This window comes from Limulus polyphemus, unplaced genomic scaffold (assembly GCF_000517525.1).
Source record: "Limulus polyphemus unplaced genomic scaffold, Limulus_polyphemus-2.1.2 Scaffold691, whole genome shotgun sequence".
In the NCBI taxonomy this organism is placed as follows: Eukaryota; Metazoa; Arthropoda; class Merostomata; order Xiphosura; family Limulidae; genus Limulus; species Limulus polyphemus.
In genome coordinates this window covers 322,681-337,054 of record NW_013666301.1, presented here as the reverse complement: position 1 = coordinate 337,054, position 14,374 = coordinate 322,681, and the positions used below count along the sequence as shown (strand labels likewise).

At 32.0% G+C, this 14,374-nt stretch overlaps 1 protein-coding gene across 1 annotated transcript in view; it reads right to left on the bottom strand.

Annotated features, from left to right (window-relative positions):
• The window catches only part of LOC106459994 (insulin receptor-like), a 136,441-nt gene that overhangs the window by 44,790 nt on the left and 77,277 nt on the right, over positions 1–14,374 (bottom strand). The window contains exons 15-19 of the mRNA XM_013919674.2: positions 13,175–13,442; positions 12,410–12,512; positions 11,849–12,000; positions 8,899–9,067; positions 5,556–5,652 (exon numbers count right to left, since the gene is read on the bottom strand). Coding sequence (XP_013775128.2) covers positions 5,556–5,652; positions 8,899–9,067; positions 11,849–12,000; positions 12,410–12,512; positions 13,175–13,442 — 789 coding nt within the window. The remainder of the gene's footprint in view (positions 1–5,555; positions 5,653–8,898; positions 9,068–11,848; positions 12,001–12,409; positions 12,513–13,174; positions 13,443–14,374) is intronic.

The window sequence follows — 14,374 nt, the reverse complement described above, 5'->3', positions numbered from 1 at the left end:
CTTTTATGCATCAGAAAATTTTCAAATTCCGCATGCAAAATCTTTATAATGTCCAGATAGTTATCAAACATTTTTTGATAAAAACTTTATATTTTAACTTTTATTTTCAGTAATTAATCTCTGTGCAGGTTCGGTAGATTTGAACGATCTCACAACTACCATAAAAAATTAGGAAATAAATATATAAATTATGCCTCTTTCATTTTAGAATCAACACAGATTATAACATAAAAAAATAAATGTTTAGACTAAATAGCTTAAATCTCATAACATTATATATTTATTATTTTTATTATATTGACCTTCCAGCCGTGCGTGGCTAACAATACAGAAGTTACAATGATGTGGCTCACATGCACTCATGTCACCGTATCAAATAACATAATACTGACCTTTGGTCTGTACAAAGTAACTTGTCTTGGCTGTGTTTTAGTAGACTAGTATTTTGTAAAATACAGTCTCATTTCAATTATTATACATTATATATGTATATAGATTATTGCTATTTTGAAATAAGTTCTTAAAGTTATTTTTTTTAGAACAGTAAATAAAGAAGTAAGGAAAACAATTATCTCTTCTAGTTATGACCTTTGTACTCTGTTGCTGCTTGATGTAGATTGCTTAGCCTTTAAAACTTTTGCACGTGGAGGATATGAAACAAAATAATTACTACATCGATACCATAGAATTCCACTATAATTTATCAAGCTTAGTAACTAAGATGTATTTTAGTCTAAAAAAATATGAAATTTTCGAGCAGACTAAAGACAAACTCTACCTCCTTGAAATCTTAGTTCAAAAGAAAGAAATGGCATCCTAAGAATTTAAAATGGTTGAGAAAGTCACTAGGGGGACATTCTGAGCTTCCAATTGGTTATTAATGTCATGTATAAAAGTAAGTGTATATAAAGGAGCATTTCCAAAAATGGAAAGAAGTGAGCAGTGTGCCACTGTGTTTGATTTATTACATGAGCAATATCTCAGCAAACAGAAAAGATAAGTAATTTGAGTTTCTAATTCATACAAAACTGTAGACTTAGTATCTTGACTTCACAGACATCTAATTTGAACCAGTGCTGCATTCAACATACCACATAATACACAAAAAATCAATGTTTATCTATGTTTTTTAATATATACATTTATAATAAGAAATTAATTAATGTATCAAACAGTGATAAATTCACTACTCCTGGTAGTATTTACTTTGACATAAACAAACTTACTTGACTCAGCTGGAAGTTTTTCTGGCATTATTTTAATGTTTGGCTAAAAAAAAATTGTTTAGTCTTCATTTCCTTGAATTACCTATCCTAAAGTTCACATTTTTTTACACTGAAATGTATTTCCAATAGGCACTTACTTCCTCTCACACAAAGTTATCTCGATCCTTGTTTGCCCTCTAAGCATTGCTAAAAAGTTTTTTGCAATCAGCACACCAGTCTATATATCCCATCAGTTTCATGCCATTTCAGAAAATGTACATGTCATGTGACTACTCTTCACCAATAGTACTGTGCCATCTATACTGTCACAGCTAATTTCCTCTGCTATTCCAGCTCAATCCTCACTTTTGAGAATTGGCACGTATTAACACAAAAACACTAGCAGGGAAAGAAGGGTGTGAGTGGAGGAAAGTACCTATCAGAAATACATTTTCAGTGTAAGAAAATGTTAACTTTCGAAATGGTCTTACCTCCTCTAACACAAGGCTAGAATCCCACATTGCAAAGATGAAAGGGCCAGTTTAGACACACAAATATCAAACCAAGTGGAAAATGGCTGCCCAGAAATTAGGAAAGTAACACAAAATGGATGGAATTGAAAATACTGGTATAACTGAATGTGGTAATAATTTGTACAGCACTGTACAAGTGATGGTATTGCTGTATGTTCTGAAAAACATGTGTTTCTTTTGTCACAAGATTGTGCCTGATTTTGTGCCTGTGTTAAAAACCTAGCCAGAAATGCTTGCAGTGAACCACAGATATGGACATCAGATAGGTGCAAGCTGTAGCAAGATATAATAGAATGAACTAGGTGTCCACCCAACCTCAACCTGACAGACGATAATCCGTAGCTTGTCCTTGGCATTAGTAGGTTGAGAAAGAGAAAAAAATGGTATAACAACCACTGGCTAGATCATGAGAACCATGTGTTTTATTTATGATGAAATGAATTGATTAAATCATTTTGTCAAGTGAGGTAAAGCATACCTGACCAGGAAACACCTGTCACAACGTGGGATCCATAAAATAGGTGTTATAATTTGGGAAGCTGAAACGAAAACAAAAGAAAGGAAGTGATCAGATTTACCCCAGTCAAAGGCAAACTGACATGTGTAGAATCGCCATGGGAGCTTGATGATATACACTAGAGGAAGATACAGCCAGTCATGCACATAATGAGCAACAAAAGTATCGGGAGTAGTCCACATTCCGGCCTGAATTATCTCTTCCACAGGATGTCAAAGTGGTGCAGCCAAGAATACAGTGATGTAACAAATCTGATGAGAAGAATGCTGTGGAGATGGTGACCTTCCATGGATAAATCCAAATATACTAGCCTAATGAGTAAATAAACTCAACCACTAAGTATGACAGGAGACAGAGCACATGAAATGGAATAGTTCCAGGGAATAAAAGGTCAGGAATGTGAACCTTGAAAGGAGGCAGTATCTATTACATCCTATCTCCTTAAAGAGTGAACCGTACAAGGAAACTGAACAGGAGAACAGGTGGAAAAAGAAGGTGAGGAAATGGGTGGTAAAGCCAAACCACCTAAACAAGCAGAATAGGTCCTGGGGAAGAAGGACTGGTTAGGATAGAGGATGGCATAGGAGGAATGGTAAAGGATGCGGATAACATTAAAGGCATAAATATCTGAATGAAGACGATCACAAGCAAGGAAGAGAAGAAAATAGGTCCCAAGGGAGAGAAAGTAGATGGAACAGGAAGAGACAGGTCTAAATGAAGGATGAGAAAGGGCAATAGACAACACTGAGAAACCAATAGGCAATTCAAAGAAACAGAAAAGGATAGAAAGGACAGGGGAAGATAAAACTAGATGAAAACTGGAGAAACAGAAGGTCAATAAGACTGCCCAATAACTAAACACAGACGAAGTGAACAAGCCTCTGTCAAACAACTGGGTGAAGAATATGGAAAGATGAGGAACAGAAGGTTGGGAAGGACATAATCCATGGTGAAGAGACCAAAGTCAGAAGGCATACTATTGTCCATGGTATATGGACATGGAAGAAGGTCTAATGGATTGGGAAAGGAAACATGCAACATGTGGAGTCAGTCCCTGGATTGAGACAATGGACCTGACAAAGTCCATGCATGAAGATGAACTACCAAAGGCTCGAAAAACATGATATGGAGAAAAGACTGTGATTGACCAGATACCAGAAATCCCCTAGGAGTAGAAGTAAGAACCCCAACCCTCTAAAGATGAGTAGATGAACAATGTAAATCTGGACAAGATGGAGTAAGCAGTACTCCCATTGTGTACTAACCACCACACCAGGGATCTGAGGAGAGTTCCACTGATCAAGGGGGTGTCCACCGATGGGAATTCACATGAGCCTGAACCAGGAAAGACCACATTCTCAAAAAGATGGAACATCTCAAACTGTAAGAAAAGTTGAGGGATGTGTGAACTGCTTGCTCCCAACCTGAAGTCGATGAGGAGAAGGCTGTGCCTGACTGAGGTTGGAAAGAACAGACTTACACCCTGTTATCAGGAATCCCACCCGTTCTACACCCTGTAGGTGCAGAGGAGTGTGGTCTCTGGACTGTGAATGGGAAGAAGCAAGAAGGAGCAGTCATCCCTAGAAAAAGAGTGCAAAGACTCATTGAGTGAATTTGTACTCCCTGACAAAACACTTAAAGAGTCCCAAATTGAAGAAAAATTAGTATGATAAGGCACATAGTTAACACTTACGAAAAAATATTCAGACAGAACAATGAATTATATATTACTAGTAGTAAAGACATGTAACATATAAACTATCAAAATGTATCCAGTTAATAAAGGAATGGTAAGTAACAAATGGACAAACCATCAAAATTTATCTAGTCCACAAAGTATATAATAATAACAAATGTGCTAACTAACTAAAATTACCTACAAAACACATTAGTAATCCATATCTAAGTTAGCAGTCATTGAAATTAACCTAGATGACAAAGGACATATAATTGAGTCCTAAACTGAGGAAAATTAGGATGATAAGGCACATAGTTAACAATGGCGAAAAAAATTATTCAACAAGAACTATTCATTATATGTTACTGGTAATAATGATATGTAAGGTATAAACTATCTTAACATATCTAGTTAACAAAGCAATTAAAAATATGAAATAGACAAACCATCTAAATGTACCTAGTTCACAAAGTATGTAATAATAACGAATGTGCAAACCAGAGACAATTATGTAGAAAACACCGTAAAAATCAATATCCAAACCACAATTCCACTAAATTAACTTAGATAAAAAATGACAAGTAAGCCCTACACTGATGAAAATAGGGATGAGAAAGCAGATAGTTAACAAAGATGAAAAAAAAGTACTCAAAGAGGACAAAAATTATGTTACTAGTAATAATAATATGTAACTGAAACACATACCAAGGTAAAGTACTTATTAATAACAAACTAACAAAACCATGAAATCTGCTGAATCTACAAGGTACATAATATTAATGAATGTGCCAAACAATTAAACTGACTGAAAATATAAAGTAATAATCAACACGTATAGAAGTCAAATATCACATAAATATCTAACTCACCAAAGTCCAAGCACTGATGACATGAAATATGTAATTTTCCCATGTGCAAATAAGTGCAGAGCCACACAAAGGGTGTCTGAACTGCAACTACCACGGATATATCAATCAGCTGTGAAGTTTACATGTTGAAAAACTTACTACGGATCCCTTAATAACGATTCTTCACTAAAGAGAATAACATGGCAGCATGGTAACTTTTGTAAGATGCCGGAAAAAAGAAGAAACAAAAAAAAAACCAACAAAATTGAAACAATTGAATGCAAACATATTAAAAGAAAACTGTTGAAAGAAAATTTAAATGTCAAACAAGCATGTTCATAAATGATAGCCGCATGTGGAAAAACACATGTCTAAACAGTGCTGTGTCAATTGAGATGATGAGGTTTGAGCAGGAATAGAAGAGGGAGCTCGCCACACCAGTGTAGATGGTGCAATACGATTGGTGGAGAGTAGTCACATGATATGTACATGTTCTGAACAGGCGAGAAACTGATGGGGTATAAAGACTGGTGCACTGATTGCAAAGATTTTGTAGCAATGCTTAGAGGGCAAACAAAGATCGAGATACCTTTGTGTGAGTTGAGGTAAGACTGTTTCGAAATGTTAAATTCTCAGAACTTTTGTTTTTCCCTGAATTTCCTAGATTCTTAGTTGACTACTGCCAAACTATTACTCATGCTAAATTGATACAATGAATTTATGATTTGCCACTTAAACGTATATCAAGTAAACAAAAAACAATTAAAAACTTACTTTCGTTTGACAAATATCCATGCTCCCATTGCTGTGGTAAGGAAGACAACTACTGTAAAACAGACAACCAGGGCAAGTACTTCTGTTGTAAGACCACCTAATTCCAAGAAAATTTCATGATTAAAAGAACACTAACTACTATTTATTATGCTTCACTAAATAAATATAACAGATTATGATAATTAATTTCTGTAGACTTAACACAAAATAATAGCTTCTACTGAAAATAATGTTTTAGGTATTTTCATATATTTTGGCTTTTCTATTTATAGACATAGAAAGAGAGATGGCCATGTACCTTTTTCATGGAAGTGGTTATGCTTAAAAAAAATCATGTTCAAAAATGGTTATATCAGAACAAATAGATGTTAAACCTCATACTAACACATATGGAGCAAATATTTAGTCCTGGCAGGTGAAAAAAAAAAATTACAACTCTTTTTAAAATGATGTATTGCTTCATGTCAAATAATTATATGACTCTGGTCACATTTATATGTTAGACTCTTTAGCAAACTTTCAAACACTGAAACACTTTTTTTTAGCAAATATAAACAGTGGGAGATTTCCTGATGTATGTCACATGCCACACTTCTAATCAACCATACAGGGTAACTAAATATTATGTCACTTGAACAGTCATAATGTATAGAGCTGTTCTAGAATTAGCTTTGCCCAGTTAAATGTGCTTATGGTAAGTTTGATAACATCACCCACTATGAATGGACTGCACCCTATTTAGAAAGAAATCAACTTCTTTTATATGTTTAACAAAATAAAAATTTACTAATCTGTAGGGAATATTTTGATATTGATAAGCATTGTATCAGAATGTTAAATTTCTCATGAAACATACACTGTAAGCTCTTTTCTGCATAGTAGTTACACTATTGATGTGTACAATGTCATTATTTGTAGCAACAAAACTTATGATGTGATTTCACATTGTGACTTTCTTATAACTACAATTACAAAAACACATTATTAAAAATATTTTTGCATTAGAATAAAACAAACATTTAATATTCAATCACTAAGAAATTAGTATGAGCCTGATCTCTGCAGAACAAAAGTGGAAAAAATAGTTAGTTGAAAAAAAAACAACAAAAAACAAACAAACAGCATTTTGCTGACACTTGTGTACACATCAACTGTTCTATGTCACCAACAGATACAATATTTCAGAAACTGAGAGGTGGTGTCTAAAACTGTCTATTTCTTTTGATTTGTCTTTGTATAGAGATATTGATGAGAGGTATAATTCCTAAAACTAGAATAACTCGGTGACAAGTGGTGAATCAAATGGTACATTGGACTTCATATCAATATTTAATATATTAAACAGTTTCTCAGAAGATATAGATTAGTAGCAGGAATGCTATGTACTCTTTAACTCCTAGATAAATGTATGCTCACCATGTTGAGTAAAAAACAATAAAACAACATATTAAATAACAGTAATATTATTATTTAGTAATATGATAAGCTATACTACCTTCACAAACAAATTCATTCATAGTTCTACAATTTATTTGTTTTTAACCGTTAAGATCAAATATAAGTACAGCTAATTTCTTTGATAGAGTAAAAAGCCTGTAATGAGAAAATCAGCCCAACTGTTTTGTCATTTTTATAAGTCTTGGGTTGCAAAACAGTGAGCCACTTCTATTATTGTTTTCTTATAATTAATACCTCTATCTGGTAAAACTCACATTTTAAGAATGTGAATCAATGTGAAATTACTTAACCTATTACAATAACCTACAACTTTTGTAAGTAGTTCAGGTAACTCTCCTGATAATTCTTTACAAAAATGAAACTAGTAGATGAAATTGTTTGAAATTTAACATGAAACATCCTAAAGGTATGCAGTTTCATAAAAGTAAAAATTTAGTTTTAATTTTCCTACTATTTCTAATAAAAATAATTTGTTATTTAATGTAGTTATTTGCACTCAGACTCTGAATAGTCAACATGCTAGGTTATTTTTATTTTGAGAACAAAAATACTACTTATTATCTTAGATTTTCACATTTCATGTGCATAATCTCTAGAGCCTCCTAAATTAATATCAAAAGATTTTTTGAGGTAAATGTTTATATTTTGTTTTTCATTTTCTCTATTATGTCACTACTAAGTCTATCTTTTATCACCAACATAAAGTGCAATGAAATGTTTAAAATTAATAAACAGAAATATATACATATTTTTCTACTCTTTGTACAAATACACCAGAACATTCGTTTTTTTCACATATGCATAATTTCATGACTTTATCTTTCACTTATAATTTATTTTTAATTTTTCTTTCAAATTCTTTGTCTTTATTTAGGCCAATGTGTCAATTGATGGCAGCAGGACTTTATGAAGTTATTTCGGCAGACTCCCTACAGAGATTCGTTGCTGAAACAAGATGGCATTTATACACGTCATCTTGTTTATAAAGCTTTCACAATCCAGGCAACAAGTTAAACTCGTAAAAATCATTAAATTATTCAAATATGATTTTTAAAATATAAATGAGACATAAATAACTAAAATATAAAAGTAAGACCTAAATACAGTTTAACTGTCTCTCTAACTATAGCATATTCAGGTAACAAATCTCCATAAGTGCTATAGTTTATCAAGCATACAGCAATACTACAGGCAGCTACATCCACTTCAATATGAAAACTGCATGCTAATTTCAAATCAACTGTTGATGGAATATAGTGCAAACTGAGCTCTTTCTAATAACTATATACACTTGTATCAACTAACTACATATACATTGTAAATTTCATGGCAAACTTTAGAAGGTGGGCACAGCACCTGTCAAGGGTTGGAAAATTTATTTATCTTTCCAAGTGAATGCAGTGGGGAGATTTTATATCTTACATGTCAAATGGTCACACATATGTACACTGTCGTCTAGACATTCATATACATTTCAAGCTTACATGTTTACACTCAGTTCCTGCTAAAGTGCAGACTTTCCATACCAGTTTAAGCTTAAATTGCAGTTTAAGTATTTTTCTTTTGAAACAAAGGAATTAAACCTTAGGTAACATAAAAATTCAAATTATAACATACATCGTAATGTTAATTTTGTTGACATACGTGGATAAGCAAAATTATTTAATTAAATTTTGAATGTAACTCAGTAACATTCGTAAAAATGAATTTAAAAATGGCATCATTCTAAAAAGGGTTAATTATAGTTTTTCTTTCTTAATATAAAACGTCTCTTTGATCCCAAGATCCTCTTCATTGTTAGAACCACACAATGCATTGAGAACAAAGTCTGAGTTTAATAATTTCTCACTGACTGTATCTGTTAAATACATAATAAAAACAATACCTGTATTATCTGGAATTGTGAATTTAATATACTTTGTCCAATTTCCATTTCCTGCAAGGGAAGTAGCCTGAAGACGAAGAGAGTATCTTCCAAAAGACAAAGCTGTAAGATGGTGTCCCTTTTCTGCTTTATACTGAAGTTGAGTGATACATACTACTGCAGGTTTAGGCTGTAAGAAATATGAAAGATTCAGGAAAACTGCTTCTTCCAAAGTCAAACTATAACAATAACTGAGCCATTTAGAAAGTTAGAGTGATTTCAGGCTATATATACCAATTCTGAATAAATCAGCAGTGGTAAAAAACGTTCATTCTCCTGAATATATTAAAACCGTAGAAAACATGAAGCAGTTTATTAGATTCAAAATAATAGTATAAGATAAAAGTATCAGGAATGATGAAGTCAATACATTGCACATATCAATGTAGAATAAGGCAGCGAAGAGTAATTATGTATTATAACACATTTCGGGCATACACATTATCACAGAACAGGGATATGTGAACTAATAATGGGTACAGCTGAAGATACTAATCTAAAATAGGACTGTGGTGATTAATAATAAAGTATGAAACTTTATTGTGTTTCAAGACTTGAGTATGAGAAATAACACTGAAGCCATCTTGTGTGCATATCCAATACCAGTCAATCCTGGTAACTGGCATTTGGATGATTGTAGGAAGGTGGAAATACAACATGGAGGGTCAATCCCAGTCCAGTAGGAAGAAGGTCCCAGCCCACTCATATGTGAAGACATATGTTTACTATTCCAGTTCCAACCAATACCAGTTGCTTGGGAACTGAAATCCAGGCGGCAGTAGGAAGAAGGTTTCGCAGTCAGAGGGGTAAACTGCATATAGAAATGGGATAGAAAAAAACCATTCAACATTGTATGGCACCTGGAATCATACATCGGATCCAAGATAGCAGGATAGTCATGCCACCTACACCAGCAGAACACCACCTTTCTATTCTTAACTGAGTCTAGGAGCTGGTAAGTGGTAAGGTCTCCCATACTCCAATAGAAGGGAGGAAAGACAAAATATTTGGTGGTAGGTGCTTCTGTCATATGACACGAGAGACAAAGACAAAACAGAGCATACCTGTGAAACTCCAAAAACAGTGAAGAAGATCGTGGAACATCTACAGTCTGAGAACAAGACTGCAAGGCAAAGGATAAGGGAAGAAAAAGGCCATCCAAATTCTCATCATCCCGTTCCAGATCCCCCAAGTAGGGGAAAAGTGGTTGATGGTCAGGAGGCCCCTCAGCTTGCGTGAAGCAAGAAATCTCGCATCAAACAAGGGCCATCATGTTACATTGTTGATCACTAATAGTGTCTGAGGCTGTAGTAATAGTAGTGACATGCATGTGAATTATTCAAAACAAAATTCACTTGAAGTCCACTAAAAAAATTCCAAATTGTTTTTCAAATCCAAGCAAAAAATAATAATTTTTTTAAAATCCAAAAGTTAGTAAAGAAATTTTTGAAGTCTAAAATTTTTCAAAGTTCAAAAATGTTCTACACCATAAAAAAAAAGCGGAAAGTAAGACAACTGATCACTGCCGTGCCAAATCAAGAAGTGAGGATTGAATTCTACTGCATAGAAGTCAGCTGTGTTAGGAGGGTGTCATATTCCTATTGGTGGAGGGTTGTCACATACTTTGCATGTTACAATGCAGCTATACCACATGGAAAACATGTGGAGATTAGTGGAAGTATAAAGGCTAATGGTGGGCAAAAATATTATGCATACAGAGGGCAGTACAAATCAAAGAAAGCTTGTTTTGTGAGTAGAGGTAAGTTATTGTATTGGAATTATCCTTTTTTCTATCTAGAATGAATTCAAATTGTAACACGAAACTACATTTGTTTATCTTACATAGCTTAAAGTTCGTAACAGTATAAATCTGTTTATACTTAAATATTATTGTTTTATTGCTCTTTGAACTATCTAACTGATAATCCGGCCACACAAGTTGTAAATCACTCAGAGAGTGTGTATTTCATGTTATCGTGTCAAATTATGTTACGCTCAAGATGCTCAAGAGCATACCTTCTGAAGAATTATTATTATTTTTTGTAATCTTACCTAATCTAACCTAATAAGTTTCTAATTTTTATACAAATGAAAAACAAGAAGTATAATAATTAACTGTGATTTCTTTTTGTTCTTTTGTTCTCAACTGTCAGTGAAATTTAAGTCTACTTTTTTACACTAATGGTACTACTGCACTAAATAATTTTTTGACGTGCTTTGGCAAGAGACTTAAGATGGATAGAGGGAGATACGTAGGTACCCACTATAATGAAAAGAGTTAATTACACATGACAAGAGCACAGTAGCATAAATTACACAGTAGTTCATATTGTTTTGAGTTATTAGCAGCAAAATGACACTATTAGAAATAAATGAAAGACATAAATTGAAAATATTTTTAAATTATTGGTTCTTGTAACTTTTTTTTAAGTTAAGCACAAAACTACACAATGGGCTACCTGTGCTCTGCCCACCATGGGTATACAAAACCCAGTTTCTAGCATTGTAAGTCCATAGACATATCACTGTGCCACTAGGGGGCTCTTGGAACTTATCAATTTTATTATATTGGTCAAATTACATCACTTATTCTTTCCTACAAAAATTAATTCATAGATAATGATTATGTAAGTTGATAAGAAACAATAACCCATTCATTCTGTTTAAATAAAAAAATTATGTTTATGATAAATGGCATATATACCACAGCATTGTGTATGTGAACACTCCTGAAGAACACTTCTTTGATAATGAAAAGTTTAAAGATGAAGTAAGTTATGGATATGGGAAGAACAATAAAATAATATTTTACATATACAACATCTGTGAGGATTAACTAATTATTGTGAACTTTTTTATTAATCATAGTTTATCATGTACATGTCTAAATAACAATGCAACATTTACTCACATTATCATCATCTAGGTGTGTATACTCAATACTATAAGATACAATAACACCATTTGGATCCTTTGGTTCATCCCATTGGATATGCACTGTTTTGGCAGATGTATTGTCTGGATGAACTAATATTGTAGCACTATCAATATCATCAGCATTACCTAACAAATTAAAATAGTCTTTATTAACTCTTCAAACTGTTAATGTCACTTAAGGTATTGTAAAGCAATTAGTTTTTTCACACTAATAATTTCTAATAGTTTCTAGTTTAAATTCAGTTAGGAACACAGCAAGAATCATAGATAAGGGTAAAAAATAATTATTGAAATATGTGTTTGGAACAAGTATTTATCTTCTGAATTAACAAAATTGCATTTTACAAATTTTCAAATAATGTCACAAAAACAACAAGCTTAGATGTACAGTAAATAATCTGCATGAGACATGTTTCTCTCACTTATAACATAAGTTATAAAAATGTGATTTACAATTTATACTGTTATATTGTATGAATTAAATACACTTCTAATTATATTGTTTAAATAGTATATAAAAAAATACTAAACCTACTTAATGGTAAAGTGCGAATGCTAGCAATAGCTACTGTGCTGCAAGGCTTGTAAAATGGGCATCTTGTATTTTCTTCTTTGTCAGTATAATGACAAGCTTGGACCTAAGAAAATTAAGAATAAAACATATCAAAAACAGTTAACATCAAACCATTCTTTTTAAATTTAAACACGTATGTAACATTATCATTAAGATAAAACTACAAAGTGTACTTATATACATTAGGATACTATGTAATGTCCAACACTTGATTAATTCTCTACAGAAAGCATATGCCTGAAAGCTCAGGGTAGGTTGTTTTTTCCTGACATCCTTCAACACAAAAATTTTAACAACCTCTACAGCATATTTTGATAACAAAGTTAGAAAAAATGACCTTTAAAGTCCAGATAATTAAAAGAGAACTTTTATTTTAACCAACATTTCATCTTTTGGCTTCTTATTTTCTAACTTTATTATCAAAATGTGTAAATCCCTACAGTATGCACTACAAGACAATCTTTAAAGTACACTGAAATCTTCAGTTAAATGAAGTCTTTTCAGATTTAGTATTACTTAAAAATTATAATACTTGAATAAACAAATATAATCTTTACCAGTGTGAAAGTAATAAATAAATATTATCACATATATCAGATATAAAAATTACCATTTAAAAAAAAGTGCAGTATGTTCTCCTACTTCAACAGAATTCAATATTTAACTTAATTCAAAGGTGGAAATATATAAAAAACAATGAAGCTATCATTCAAGGTATGGTATTACCTCAATAGTGTATTCTGTGTAATGATGTAGTTGAGACACCGTAACACTGGTATGTGTGGCAATAGTGCTAAAATGAACATAAACACCATTCTCTGTTACATTTCCTTTTGATGTGTATGTTGTCGTAGTGGTCATAACCTCAGGTTCCAAGGTGTTCAGAAAGTCACTTTTCTTTTCAACTGTAGACTCTGTGAAGCTCTGTGAACTCAGTGTGGTGTGGAGAGCTTTTTTTGGACGATCATTTCCCTTAATTCTTGAAAAACTGGGACTTTTAAAACAAATAAATATCACTAATGAAAATCATTTCTTTAACAAACTATTTTAAATAAACAAGTTTAATTAATATTAATTAATTCAAATTTGGCAGTATAAAACTTGTATCAAAGTTGTTAACCTATTTGAAATGCAAAACTATTGAAAAGAAAAGATTAATATTCAAAACTTGTTAATAAAAAAAAACAAAATTAGTTTTTTATGCTTAGTGTTTATTCCCTTTGCCAAAGACCATAAAAGTTTAACTAAAAAAAAAAAGTTAAAACAACATTTAATCATTAATAAAAGTCAGAAACAGGTATTTTATGTAGGAATCTTGTATCATTTAGTGTTTCACATGAAGAGAATCAATCAAGATTTTCAGTACTTCACTAAAAATTACATTTATCTCAAACTGTTTCATCTACCTGCAAAAAAGCCTGTTAAACAGCTTTTAAAACATTTTTATATTGAATTTTTTATTTTAAAGATTCTACACTAATATGAAGTCAAAACCTTCAAAGTGCATACAATTCTCTGTACTAATTAAACATGAAATTAAATTAAGTTTAAAGCAATATTTTTTATGTTGTTTTTAATGCCTTCTAAAATGAGATCTTTATTTACAAGTATAACATCAAAATAAAATAACTGCAAGAAAACTGTCATAATTACATCTTAAAGTATATTTTGAGACAAAAAACATTTGAAACACGATAATATCAAAAACATGTTTACTTATAAACATTTCCGAACTACTCCAAATTCTATTATCAACATTAAAACCTCAAAAATTTAGTTCACAATATTCTAACTACAAAAAAACAAAAAGAAAAAAGTTACTAAGCAAATAGTTTTTTATACTATCAAAAGTTTAAAAAGAACAGATTTAAATGGTAACAATATAATGGAATGCATGATAAAACATTAAGCATATGTGTAACAATA